The sequence below is a fragment of the Aquarana catesbeiana genome, linkage group LG02 (assembly GCF_042186555.1).
Source record: "Aquarana catesbeiana isolate 2022-GZ linkage group LG02, ASM4218655v1, whole genome shotgun sequence".
Taxonomy (NCBI): domain Eukaryota; kingdom Metazoa; phylum Chordata; class Amphibia; order Anura; family Ranidae; genus Aquarana; species Aquarana catesbeiana.
The window spans coordinates 337,807,831-337,821,902 of NC_133325.1; the positions used below are offsets into that span (position 1 = coordinate 337,807,831).

Sequence of the window (14,072 nt, forward strand, 5' to 3'; positions counted from 1 at the left end):
AGCACATTCACAGCCCACCCGGTTGGCTAAACAGCAGCTGTGTCGAGCTCTAAAAGATTCAGTACTCAGTCGCTGTCCCTTGAAGTTTAGGAAACGTCCTCTGTGTAAGGAGCAATATCAAAAATGGAATATAGGCGCCTTCTATGCATTAAGTAAGTGGGTCATTTGAAATCAGCCTTCCCCATTTTCACGTCTGCGGCGGCGTAGATCTTGTTCATTCTGGTCCAGCCATCCTGCAGCATCCTGTGCGGTTTCAAAAAAGTGGTTCTGGTCTCCAGCCGTAACTCTCAGCTTAGCGGGGAACAACATTGCATACTTGAGTTGAAGTCGCTGCAGCCTTTTTTTAACATCCGCAAAGTTAGATCTTCTGCGCTGCACTTCAGCTGAGAAGTCAGGATAGAAGGATATTTTGGTACAGTTAAACTGCACTGCCCCCTTTTCTCTAGCCAACCTTAGAACCACTTCACGGTCCCGATAGTTGAGGAGCCTGGCCAGCATCGCTCTTGGGGGATTGCCAGGCGGGAGAGGTCTTGGTGGTACTCGGTGCGCCCGTTCCACTGCATACAGGGGCGAGAAGGCCTCTTTGCCGAATATATTTTGTAACCATTCCTCGACGAACACCGTGGGGTCTCTGCCCTCAACCTTCTCTGGTAGCCCCACTATGCGGACGTTGTTGCGTCGCAGGCGGTTCTCAATGTCGTCGGTCTTCTCAAAGGCCTGGTGTGCATACTGTGCGGCCCCCCTCACATCTCTGTTCAAGTGGGGCATCTGGTCTTCTATGTCACTGACTCTCCCCTCTACTGCCGTGGTTCTCTCTCTAATTTTTTGAATGTCCTGACATAGCAGGGAGACAGTCTCCTTCAGCCCCCCAAACTTTTCCTTCAGGTCATCCACTGAGGCAGTGCATCTGTGGACTGCATGTAGTATTTCACTCAGCGTGGGCTGGGGGGTATCCTCCACCTGCATATCAAACAGGCCTGGCATAGGATCTGGTACAGACTCCATGATATCAGTGTCTTCTGGCCTGTCTGTGTCCCCCCTGCCTGCCTGCTCCATGGAAGCTGCAGGAAGCTGTGTGCTGCTTTGTGTGGAGTCTGCTGAGCCCGCTAACTTCTGTGCATAGTAAAGCATGTCCCTGGTCTGGTCTTTAGCCTTAGGGGGTTTCTGTGACTTACCCCCCTGCTCCGCTCTCTTCTCCTGGCCTCGTGGTGTTCTCTGAGGCTGAGACGTCCAGGCGCCATCTTGGGATTCTGTGGCGGCCGAGGCCGCTTGTTCTCCGCGGTTCCCTCGGGTCAATATGCCCCAATCTGGTGCTAATTTTGTGGCCTGGGATGACAGGGAGGCTGTGGGTACCGGTACCGTGCTTTTTGGGTGTCCGGATAGGCGAGGAGAGGATCGGTCCAAGGATCAACAGCGGAAGCTCCGGTGAACAGGTCTGTTCACATGCCACGCTAGGCCACGCCCCCAGTTTTTCCTTTTCAGATCATATACTGGTTGTGTTTGAATTGCATTGTTTATTTATTTTGATTATGCACATACAGTCTTAAGATATTTTGTATATCCACATGTGTTATAGGTCAATCTAGACAACACACCTGTTTCCCATTTACCCATTGGGTTCACATTTGGGCAACATTATTGTGTATATTTTTTACCACCGTGGGGGGTTTTCCTACCCTTTACATAGAATCAGCGCACTATCAATCAATTATTATTATTAATTTTATTCTAATGTGTTACTATCTACTGATTTGTAAAAACAGGGAAACAACTGATAAAAACTTGAGCACTTGTCTGTGTCTTTCATTCAGTGGAAAATTGGAATGAGATGTTGAGTTGATTTTTAAGGGCAATTGCTTTGCCTTATTATCATACAGGTATTCCCATACCACATACAAGAAGATAAAGAAAAATGCTGCCCATAATGATCAGACAGCACCTGAGCCCTCCGTTGCTTAGGCCGGGTTTACACTGGTATGACAAATGCTCCAACATTGGGAGCTCATGTTGCATGACGTGTGAAAATCAATGTTTCCCTATGGGAGCTGTCTTAACTGGTCCGACACAATTCAGTCCAACTTTGAAAATGCTCCCTGCACTACTTTGGTCTGACTTTGATCCTACTTCAGCCCATTGACCAGACCCTTTTACATTTTGCGTGGAGTTCCCCCTAAAGATTCATACCAGATAGTGCCTGGTATTGTGGGGGATCAAAGTCGGATCCCTGTTCATTGAAGTCGGGCGCATGTCGGACTTCAAGTTGCAGGGCAAAGTCAGATCCAAAGTAGTACGACTGTCGTGTCGTACCAGTGTGAACCCGGCCATAGTCAGCTTGCATTTTTTAAACTTATCCAATGAGGAGCTTTTATTCTAAAATGCAGCAACCCAATCAAATTTCACAGAATTAGAATTTTCACACTATTAGGTTCAGAGTGGGTAGAAATAAAAGTGCGCTCAGGTGCTAGCTGATCAATCAAGTGCTAGTGGACTCTCTATGTGATGTCTGGGTGCTGTGACTGGTCTTGTCTTTCTGTGTGCCATGACTGGGTGTCTGGTCTCTCAGTGTGCTGTAATTGGGTGTCTGGTCTCTCTGTGTGCTGTGACTGGGTGTCTTGTCTCTCTGTGTGCTGTGACTGGGTGTCTGGTCTCTATGTGTGCTGTGACTGAGTGTCTGGTCTCTCTGTATGCTGTGATTGAGTGTCTGGTCTCTCTGTGTGCTGTGACTGGGTGTCTGGTCTCTCTGTATGATGTGACTGAGTGTCTGGTCTCTCTGTGTGCTGTGACTGGGTGTCTGGTATCCCTGTGTGCTGTGACTGGGTGTCTGGTCTCTCTGTGTGCTGTGATTGAGTGTCTGGTCTCTCTTTGTGCTGTGATTGGGTGTCTGGTCTCTCTGTGTGCTGTGATTGAGTGTCTGGTCTCTCTTTGTGCTGTGATTAGGTGCCTGGTCTCTCTGTGTGCTGTGGTTGGGTGCCTGGTCTCTCTGTGTGCTCTGAGTGTCTGGTCTCTCTGTATGCTGTGATTGAGTGTCTGGCCTCTGTGTGCTGTGATTGAGTGTCTGGTCTCTCTATATGCTGTAACTGAGTGTTTAGTCTTTCTGAGTGTTGCAACTGAGTGTCTGGTCTCCATGTGTGCTGTGATTGAGTGTCTGGTCTCTCCGTGTGCTGTAACTGAGTGTCTGGTCTCTCTGTATGCTGTGATTTAGTGTCTGGTCTCTCTGTGTGCTGTAACTGAGTGCTTGGTCTCTGTGTGCTGTAACTGAGTGTCTGGTCTCTCTGTGTGCTGTGATTGAGTGCCTTGTCTCTCTGTGTGCTGTGACTGAAAATGAAGTCTGCCTGTGAGTGTGCTGTCTGTTTGAAGTGGGGATAGAGGACTGTAATAATAAACATAGGAGGAGAGGAAAGGAGAGAGGAAAAGGGGGAATAGTACAAATCTGAAAAGGGGCAATAATCCACAAGTGCCTGACAGGGAACATGGAGTGCTGTTCTCCTAAAGGAAGACTATAGGAAGGATAGCTGAGTGCACTGGAGCGACCATCTCACTACTGGTTTTGTTGCTGAAAATTGAGCTATTTGAGCTGAAGGGTAAAATTAAAATACAAGTGGGTACACTAGGGGTGGAGCATGTTCTGTTTAGCCAAATTTAGGACGCGAGGCAGAATTCCCCAGTGAAAAAGCAACATTGCCTTTAGTATATTGAGCACAGAATAGACTGGGAAGATATTTGATTTTAAGAATGGGTGAGACTGCTTGCATGTGGCGGACATTTGAACTTATTTAAAACATTGTATATTGTAAACTTGTTAACTCCTATTCTAAGCCCTAAGCCATCGACTATGAATCTGGCACTTCTGCCATATTCCAGAAGGACTCCATAGTTTCAATAAGTTGTGTTTTCATAAACAGCTTCACCAGAGACTACAGTATATACAGTATACAGTATTTATTATTGGTTTTCCAGTCTTAGCAAAGTTTGGTCACCTATACACATACATGGATGTTATATACTTTCAGTCCTGATTATTGCTAGTTTTGCCTACATTGATTGCGTCTCTTTTAGAAAGTGTGAATGTTTGTTTAAAATTTCATCACCACCGAAGAGAGATCAGAATGAATAAAATATTGTCATACTATATGTTTTTATTGAACATATTAACTTCTAAATATGTATATACCATGTTTTTTTCCTAAGTCCCCCAAATCAGCATTTATTAGTGCTGCCAAGAAAGCAAGGTTGAAGTCCAATCCAGTGAAAGTTCGTTTTTCAGAGGAAGTTATAATAAATGGACAGGTTTCGGTAAGTACAATAGTTTATATGTTCAGATTCAGCATCCCTTTAAGAGCTTTTTTTCTAAAATACAGTATTACTTCAGTTACTAATTAGACACTGGGTTGGTTTTACTAAAAAAAATAAATGTTCACTTTCCAAAGTGAATGGAAGCAAATTTTTAATTACCTTATCAGCTAAGGTCACATTAAAGTGATCCTATCTCAAAAAGGTAATATCAAAGTTGCTGCTACCTGTAAAAGAAAAGTGCTTATATTCTCCTTTCCCAGAGCTTGAGTTGCCAAATGTTGCTCTGTTCAGTAGAAATGGCCCAGTGAATTTTGTCTAGAACCTGACACTTCTGGAAGTGTCAATCTCCTGGTACCAGAGCAGCTTTCATTTACTCCTCTTGCTGATGGCCATGCCATTGCTCTGTGCTGCAGTGGAGGTTAGCAGAAGGAATTTACACTTTTAATATGATTTTTTCACAACAGGGTTGCTAATAGTCCATTTCAGTTATTCAATCATGTGCACTTTTTTTTTTAAATTTCGTGTGCACATTATTAAAAACACAAATCTATTGCGCTTAGGCAGATATCCAGGTCCTAACAAATAGCAACTAGCACAAGTATTGTTGGCGACAATAAACAGTACAGTAGTATGTGGTACGGGTGCAGCGCTGTACTAAATAATGTCCATAATAAATAACACATTCATAAGCATTCAAAGTGAAGTTCCTGAACTGTTGCGATGATAGACGGAAGCCATCACCAAAAAACCCAATCACACTGACTCTTACCCTAAGGTAAAGACATTAAAGCAGTAGGTAACGTCTCATGGCAGTTTCAGCCGTCCTCAGATCCAAGAATATCACTTCCTCCTGAGCAAGATTAGACTTGCACCAATAGACAGGTAATGGATGCCAATTCAAATATGTAATCCACCAATAGTCTACACGAATGTCAATAGGTACTTCCACCACAATGATACTCTCACGAAATGAATAAAAGAATCCTCATTGCGCAGACATCCCAGATAAAGATTTATTAAAACAAAGAATATAACTCACATTCCAATAGGAGAACACGCGCATATGGAAAATGATCAGCGTTTCCAACCAACAAGATGGCCGCTGCGTCCCAGTATGTAATCGCGTCACACGTTCCAGCTCCTCTCTACACGTGTCGTCATCTGATGACCCCTGACAATGTCATCTCGCTCAGGAGGAAGTGATAGTCTTGGATCTGAGGAACTGCCATGAGATGTTACCTACTGCTTTAATGTCTTTACCTTAGGGTAAGAGTCAGTGTGATTGGGTGTTGGTGACGGCTTCCATCTATCATCACAACAGTTCAGTAATATCACTTTGAATGCTTATGAACGTATTATTTATTATGGACACGATTTAGTAAGGCACTGCACCCTTACTACATACTATTGTGAGCATTATTGCATATTTAAATCAAACACAACTTACTTATCTTCGTCAGCATTCAGTTTGTTCCACTGCCCATCATTGGTGGATTATTATTTTTTTGTTGTCATCAGAAATCCTTATATTAGACTGTTTAATAAATACATTTATCATATGATTTCAATATAATACATCACCAATAGTTATCTTAATAACCATATATACTGACTTAAAAATAACTACATTTTTGGCTCAGACTAGCAGGTGGTAAGATAAATGGCAGAGGCAAAATAGTAGGGTTTCTCACAACATCCTATCATCAATATAAATACAGTCATCTTACAGAAGATTATTTACACATTACAGCATTATCCTAAGTGAGGTTATTTCCAGGAAAACAAAATGTTCTGTGTAAAAAAGATGACCCTAGCAAATAGCCCTGGCTTTGGACACCAAAGTTTGTGTGTCTACAGCCACCAGTAATGGGAATCAAACTCTGGTTGGATGTGACTTTAGAAATGATTGGATAATATTGGAAGTGTATTACACATGGTGATAGTTGTCAGTATTCTTCTTTTATTTCCCGTGGGGAATAACGAGTCTGTAGATTTTTGTAATATTGGTACCAGGCATAATTATAGTGATTATGCTGTACTTTATATGCTGGCCTAAACCTTAAGCTGGCATTACACAAGTAGATTTGCAAATGAACATTCATAGAAAAATGTGTATCAACATTTTTATTAAAATTCTTAGTACATTTGATGACTTGACAAATGTTGTTGGAAAGTACTTCAAAATTGTGTGTGCTTTTAACATTCGATTTTAGAAAGAATGGACTTTCCCGAATGAACACCACATTCGCTGTTAGCATTTGAGAAAGGTTTTCCATCCTGATCCTTTGAACTTTCTTGTCACTGTAGTTGAAAATTTATGTCAACTCGATCCCACCAATGATTAGAAGATCAAACGCACATTCTTAAAGCAAAAAAATTGGAATTAAATTCTACTATTGTATGGCCAGCTTTATTACAATCAAAACTTTTGGAAGAATTAGAACCCAAGTCAATTTTTACTGCTGTCTAGTTCCCTGTTTGGGAGATATTGAGGTTGATTTACTAACACTGGAGAGTTCAAAATGTGGTGAAGCTCTGCATAGAAACCAATCAGCTTCCAGCTTTTATTGTCAAAGCTTAGCTGAAGTTAGAAGCTGATTGGCTATCATGAACAGCTGCACTAGATTTTGCACTTGCCAGTTTTAGTAAATTACCACCATTGCCTCTATCACTTCCTGTGTATTTGATAGGTGTCAGAGATTTGATAGGTGTCAGAGAGCTAAAACCTCCCTCTCAGGCCTTGTTCACACCTGTGTGTTTAATATGTGGTGTGTTTTAAAAAGTCCTGCATACTGAATCTTTGATGCGCTTTCAACAAAATGCATGTTCTATAGAGTTTAATTGTAACATGCCTAAAATAATGTTAAATGCGTCTAAAACGCAATGCATCAACAGATGCATAGATGTAACCCCCAAATAGTTAATATACAATTAGCGCAACCCTATTATTGCAAACAGACTGTTAATATATCTAATATCTCCAGTTGCAGCTGACACAAAACAAGTGCTTTCACTACACTTAATCCACATAAAACCAAAAATTAGTGCAGCGCTACTGGAAACCCCCCATATTACCTTATAAAGTGCAACCCATTTAAATAAATAGGTTAAATCCAACATATAAAAAATTATTTGAAGTGAAAAAATACATACTATGAAAACTGATATATACAGTACATAAAGTGCAATGTGTCTGTAAACTAATTTAGTAAGATAAAGTGCAAATTGTCCCTAAATCTACTCCAATGAGGCAATTATAAATCCAAACAAAAATAATTCCATCAAGTGTTAGTACCCAGTTATATTATGTACAATATGGTGGGGATGGGATCAATGGCACTGGCAACTACTTGCTCACAGTGTCAGTCATGCCTCCAGCGGTGCCTTTTCCAACATGGGGTCTCTGCTCATAGCAGAAAGCTCCTCCTCCTTCACACTGTTGGTAGTCAGCTGGTCAGCTGACTTTCTCCTGCAGTTTCTGCTCTTGTCCCGACAATGCATTTGTCTGCAGCAATGGGGTGGTGCAGAGAGGATGGGTGGGCGGGTCCGCTGTGTGGGTATGGCAGTGATAGTCGCGGATCCAGAGTCTAGTCTTGGGAGGGGTACTGCCAGAAAAAACTTTATTTGCTGGCAATTTATCAGGGAAATGGCTGGTGTTGGGGCTTCAATCATCATGGCACCATGGTTGTTATGGTGTCAGGATGATTGAAGTGCATTATTTCTATTATTACATTGTAATATAGAATTAAATAGTTCAACTCACCATAATGCAGAATCAGTGGGAGCCTTGAGCGTGTCACTTGCCATGTCACCTGCCTTCAGATGCGGATTGTTACTTGCCAAGTCACCTGCTACATGTTGTGGATTGTCACTTGCCATGACGTCACCTGCCACAAGTTGCAGAATGTCACTTGCCAAGTCACCTGCCACACATTGCAGATTGTCACTTGCCACGACATCACCTACCACACATTGCGGATTGTCACTTGCCACAATGTCACCTGCCACACATTGCGGATTGTCACTTGCCACAACGTCACCTGCCACACATTGCGGATTGTCACGTGCCACGTCACCTGCCACGCATTGCGGATTGTCACTTGCCATGTCATCTGCCCACATGTTGCGGATCGTCACCTGCCACATGTTTCAGATTGTCACTTGCTGTGACACTTGCCTGCTAAGGTGCGGATTGTCACTTGCTGTGTCCCAGAGATGATGTAATCTCTCTGCTGCCCGCGGCTGCACAGAGAGGGTGGAACTGCAGTGATGCATGGCGGGCGGTGAAAGATGATGTCATCTCCCTGCTCCCCCGACCGTTGGCCCGCTGACTGGCCAGCAAGCCCGCTCACCTGCTGACTGGCCCACGCGCTCACTCACCCGCTGACTGCTTCCCTGGGCAGATTGTGTTCTGCCCCCATGCTCCTGTCACCTCTAACAGCAGCGGCACTGGGCTCCCTCACAGTGGGATAAGCAGCAGAGCGGCTTGCTGACGGGTGGCAGTTCTGTCACTGCTCTTGGGCATCAGTTTGCCATCCCCTGAAAGTGCCGCTTGAGACCCATGGTCCCACCGGGTACTGAATTAATTTACGGACACATTGCACTTTATTATATATTATTGTATGTATTTTTGCACTTTAAGGAACTTTTTATATGTTGGTTTTAACCTATTTATTTACATGAGTTGCACTATATAAGGTAATAGATGTAAACCCGCCCTTCTGTCTTTTTGACAGGTATTAAACAGGAAGTGAAGGGAAACTGTCCGACACTCTTTCAATATGAGGAAGGTAGAACATTAGGCTAAATTTAAACAATAAGAAAAGAAAATCTGAGGTCTGCCTGCAGATTGCTTTTCTAACCCGTCCTAGAAAAATTACAGCTAAAACCTCCATTGCACATATCAACTACTCATTGGCCCTGTTGTTGTTTTGGAATCTCTCCATTGCACCTTTGGCCTCATTTCCTAAAATTACTCTTGCTATATGAGGTATTCATCCCTAATAGTGCTCTTAAAGGGTCATGCAGATTTAACAGATGAAAAAAACACCAGATGATGAGAAAACTCAAATTATGATGCAAAGCATATGCGGAAAATTGTGGTATGTGAAGATCACATCGCCATTAAATAAGCAAGGATAATTGTGTTCAGCGTGTACAGATATTTTTAGAATCTGACTTTATGCGCAAGAAATCATGTGATGATTTGTTGACAGGAATAGAAAGCTTGTTTCAAGCTTCAATAAGAAAAATAATCGCCAAAGAGAACTAGGGCTGTTGGAAGCTTTGCTTAGGCTTATCTGACTCACTGCCACAACAAAATCTGCTATTAATTAGTGAATCACCAACTTTAATACAATTCACAGTGTTGTGATAAGGAGCCAAGCACCATGTTAATAGCCTCATACCACTGAGTTTAAAACAAGAGAAATCCACCCACAGACTCCTCACAGCACACAGTACATGTTCACTTAAAGCAGGCAGTATTTTTAACCCCTGTTATCTAATTTCTGTTTTACAATGACAGGTTTTAAAATGTAATTCCCGATGCTAATATTCATTTTTTTTTTCTGATTGAACCTCTGGCCAAATATTATTTTACTGACAAATACTCAGTTTAATACTGAAAGATCAGACACTGGCCCTGCTTCGGGGAAACTATTCAAACAGCAAAGATCTTTCCTGTGCTCAGTACACATTCATCTGTCTTGGGAGACAAACATTGAAATACAACGCAAGATTTTACAAAAATGTCCCTAAATGAAGTTGTTTTGTCATATATTACCATCTGTGAAAACTGTAAAGATTTGAATATCTTTACTACCAGAGGCGGCTCTCTAATTAGGCGAAATAGGCGGTGGCCTCAGGCCTCGCAGTCATAGGGGCCTCGCACAGCTGGATTGTTTACCTAATTAGAGAGCCGCCTCATTCAGCAACAGAGATCTCCGTCCCGAGTCCCTCGCCCTGCTACAGGGAGAGATAAAAGGCGGCAAGTGAGACCTGTGATCGGAGCTCACATACATCTCCGGATCACAGGCAGGGAGGGAGAGCCGCTCAGTACAGCTCTGACAGATCTCCTCCCTCCCCCTTCTGCCCGCACAGCCAGACAGAAGAGGAGAGAGAGCTTCTGCCCCTCCTCCTCCCGCCCTCTCCTCCTGTGTCTGCCCCGCCCACTCTCCTCGGCAGTGTTCTCTGTTCTGCCTCAGAGAAGGGGATGTGTGGGCGGGAAGATTCAAGCTGAAGCCCAGGAAAAGGACAAGGGAGTCTGATCCATCCATCCATCCAGTCCCTCCTGCCTCCCAGTGAGTACACTGATGTAGGGGATGCTCTTCCTTCCCTTCTTCCTCATCCCCCTCTCTTTCTTTCCATTCTATTTGTCTCTTTCTTTCTCTTTCCTTCATTTTTCCCCATCCCCCTCTCTTTCTTTCTTTCTTTCTTTCTTTCTTTCTTTCTTTCTTTCTTTTCTTTCTTTCTTTCTTTCTTTCTTTCTTTCTTTCTTTCTTTCTTTCTTTCTTTCTTTCCCCATCCCCCTCTCTTTCTTTCTTTCTTTCTTTCTTTCTTTCTTTCTTTCTTTCTTTCTTTCTTTCTTTCCCCATCCCCTCTCTTTCTTTCTTTCTTCTTTCTTTCTTCTTTCTTTCTTTCTTTCTTTCTTTCTTTCTTTCTTCTTTCTTTCTTCTTTCTTTCTTTCTTTCTTTCTTTCTTTCTTTCTTTCTTTCTTTCTTTCTTCTTTCTTTCTTTCCCATCCCCCTCTCTTTCTTTCTTTCTTTCCCATCCCCCTCTCTTTCTTTCTTTCTTCTTTCTTTCTTTCTTTCTTTCTTTCCTTTCTTTCTTTCTTTCTTTCTTTCTTTCTTTCTTTCTTTCTTTCTTTCTTTCTTTCTTTCTTTCTTTCCCCATCCCCTTCTCTTTCTTTCTTTCTTCTTTCTTTCTTTCTTTCTTTCTTTCTTTCTTTCTTTCTTTCTTTCTTTCTTTCTTTCTTTCTTTCTTTCTTTCTTTCTTTTCTTTCTTTCTTTCTTTCGTTCTTTCTTTCTTTCTTTCTTTCCCCATCCCCCTCTTTCTTTCTTTCTTTTCTTTCTTTCTTTCTTTCTTTCTTTCTTTCTTTCTTTCTTTCTTTCTTTCTTTCTTTCTTCCCATCCCCCTCTCTCTTTCTTTCTCTTTCTTTCTTTCTTTCTTTCTTCTTTCTTTCTTTCTTCTTTCTTTCTTTCTTTCTTTCTTTCTTTCTTTCTTTCTTTCTTTCTTTCTTTCTTCTTTCTTTCTTCTTTCCCCACCCCCTCTCTTTCTTTCTTTCTTTCTTTCTTTCTTTCTTCTTTCTTTCTTTCTTTCTTTCTTTCTTTCTTTCTTTCTTTCTTTCTTTCTTTCTTTCTTCTTTCTTTCTTTCTTCTTTCTTTCTTTCCCCACCCCCCTCTCTTTCTTTCTTTCTTTCTTTCTGCTTGAGGAAAATATATCTTTATTATGCCCACTTACCTACCCCCTGTACTGTCCACTCCCCTATACTGTACCCTCTTAATACAGAGGGGCCTCATGTCTAAGTTTTGCCTAAGGCCTCACAAAGTCTAGAGCCGCCTCTGTTTACTACAGTACAAGGAAAGAAATGCTTGCAAAGATCCCTTCCCAAAAAAGGACTGCTTTGTAAATGTAGTATTCAAATGTAGTATTTAATAATTCTCCTATAAGCAATTACCTTGTGTAAATGGGATTACCCAGAATTCATTTTCACTACTCAAATGTCTGACAAACTTAAAGTGACTCACTTTAACCAGAAAAACTGCTAACAGGTGCATCTTGGTCTTTTTCCTCTCTCTCTGCACCCACCCACCCATTGCTATTCTTGGCAGTCAAAATGACAGCTGGGAATCGCCAAGTATTAGAAAGTAGTAGCCGCTCTTAGAAAGCAGCCACTCCTATGTAAAGTGTCTCAGTCTGCAAGCATCATTGAGTAATACAGCACACCAATATTTTTGTTATATTGTTTTTACCATTACATATATTGATCTGCATATGACATCAAATAAAAAAAAATTAAATAAAATGCATTTCTATTAAACCTCTTATTAACCTTAGTTAAAGGGGATGTAAAGTCTCGTTTTTTTTTTAAATTAACAAACATGTCATACTTACCTCCTCTGTGCAAGGGTTTTGCACAGAATGGCCCTAATCCTCCTCTTTTGGGGTCCCCCAGTGGCACTCCTGGCTCCTCCCCACATCGAGGGCCACGATGGAGAAGCACTTTCCCTGGGGGGCACGCTCCATTGACACAGACAGCAGGACTCAGGCCCGGCACCCAGCTCCCGCATAAATGGATTTGATTGACAGCAGCGGGAGCCATTGACTGCGCTGCTATCAATCTATCCAATCAGGACCCGAGACACCGGCTGGAGCTGGTGTGCTCATCCCCGTCGCTGGAAAGACCGGGTTCAGGTAAGTAAAAGGGGGGCTCTGGGGGGCTGCTGCATCACAGGAGGTTTTTCACCTTAATGCATAGAATGCATTGAGGTGGGGAACCTCAAGGGTTTACAAATTGACTCTTTCTTCCTCTTTTCCCCTTAGCTATTTTTTCATGAATGTTGTGAATTATTATTTTTTCCCATTAATATTTACCTATACATTTTTCAATGTTTTATATTATTCTCAGCACTGAAAAAAACAATGCAAAATTTGAAAAAAAAATAGCCTTGTTTTATTTGCAAATAAATAATAAATGAAATGATTGCTGTCTATGTTCCCTCTGTCTTCCATAACTTTTATTTGTACCTGTCACTAGGACAGATAGTAAGGGAGAAATGTTCAAACAAAGACCCAAGCAGAAATAAAAATTATGTTTTTAATAAAGTGTAGGGGTTGATTTATTAAAATAGACTGTGCGCTTTGCTCCAGAGCTTAGTAAATGAGGTAAAACTTCACTTTGCAAAGAATACCCAACCAAGTGCAAGGTTAATTAAAAAAACAGCATTTTCGCTTGCATATGATTGGATGATGGAAGTCAGCAGAGCTTCTGTTCATTTACTAAGCATTGGGGCAAGTGCTCTTGCAGATTGCAACTTCACTTTGCAAAGTCTATTTGCCTTTAGTAAATCAACCCCATAGTGCCTTTGCCAGGATCTGTGTCACTTCCTTTCCCAGTGACACCCTGTAAAGATATGACAGGGTGTCACTGGAAAAAGAAGCGGGAGAACAAATACAGACAATAAAAAAAAAAAAAGTTCAAACTTTTAAACAGACAAAGACAAACTTTACTCAGCTTTATCCAACACAAGAGGCAGGAAGATTCCCAGGAGTTTATTCTAAAGTAGAGAAGTAAATAATTTGGACTCTGTATGTTATATATGCATCTATACTATATATATATATATATATATATATATATATATATATATATATATATATATATATATATATATATATATATATATGCATTATGTACAAATATAGGGTATGTGCCCTTATTTTCTTTTATAATATATTTTCAGCTATGTTAACTAATGTATTTCATTCAGCCCTAACCTTTTACATCTGCTTGACCTACTCAGTTGTAAAAAGCTAACCTGAGTTTTATCTTTCTTATATTTCACAGGAAACAGTCAAAGATAATTCCCTTCTATTTATGCCAAATGTCCTAAAGGTGTACTTGGAAAATGGACAAACCAAATCTTTTCGCTTTGACAATGGTACTTCTATAAAGGTAAGGCTAAGGTTCCTCATTGATTGTATGGGCTTAATTCTTCTCTGACTGCTCCAATGAAAAGAGACACTTTATACCTTTTAACATGCCAGAATGGAACCCA

At 41.3% G+C, this 14,072-nt stretch overlaps 1 protein-coding gene across 5 annotated transcripts in view; it reads left to right on the forward strand.

Moving 5' to 3' along the window:
* The window catches only part of FRMPD4 (FERM and PDZ domain containing 4), a 608,500-nt gene that overhangs the window by 519,727 nt on the left and 74,701 nt on the right, over nucleotides 1–14,072 (forward strand). For all 5 annotated transcript variants that reach the window (XM_073614854.1, XM_073614850.1, XM_073614851.1 and 2 more), the window contains 2 exons: nucleotides 4,189–4,293; nucleotides 13,862–13,969. In XM_073614854.1, coding sequence (XP_073470955.1) covers nucleotides 4,189–4,293; nucleotides 13,862–13,969 — 213 coding nt within the window. The remainder of the gene's footprint in view (nucleotides 1–4,188; nucleotides 4,294–13,861; nucleotides 13,970–14,072) is intronic.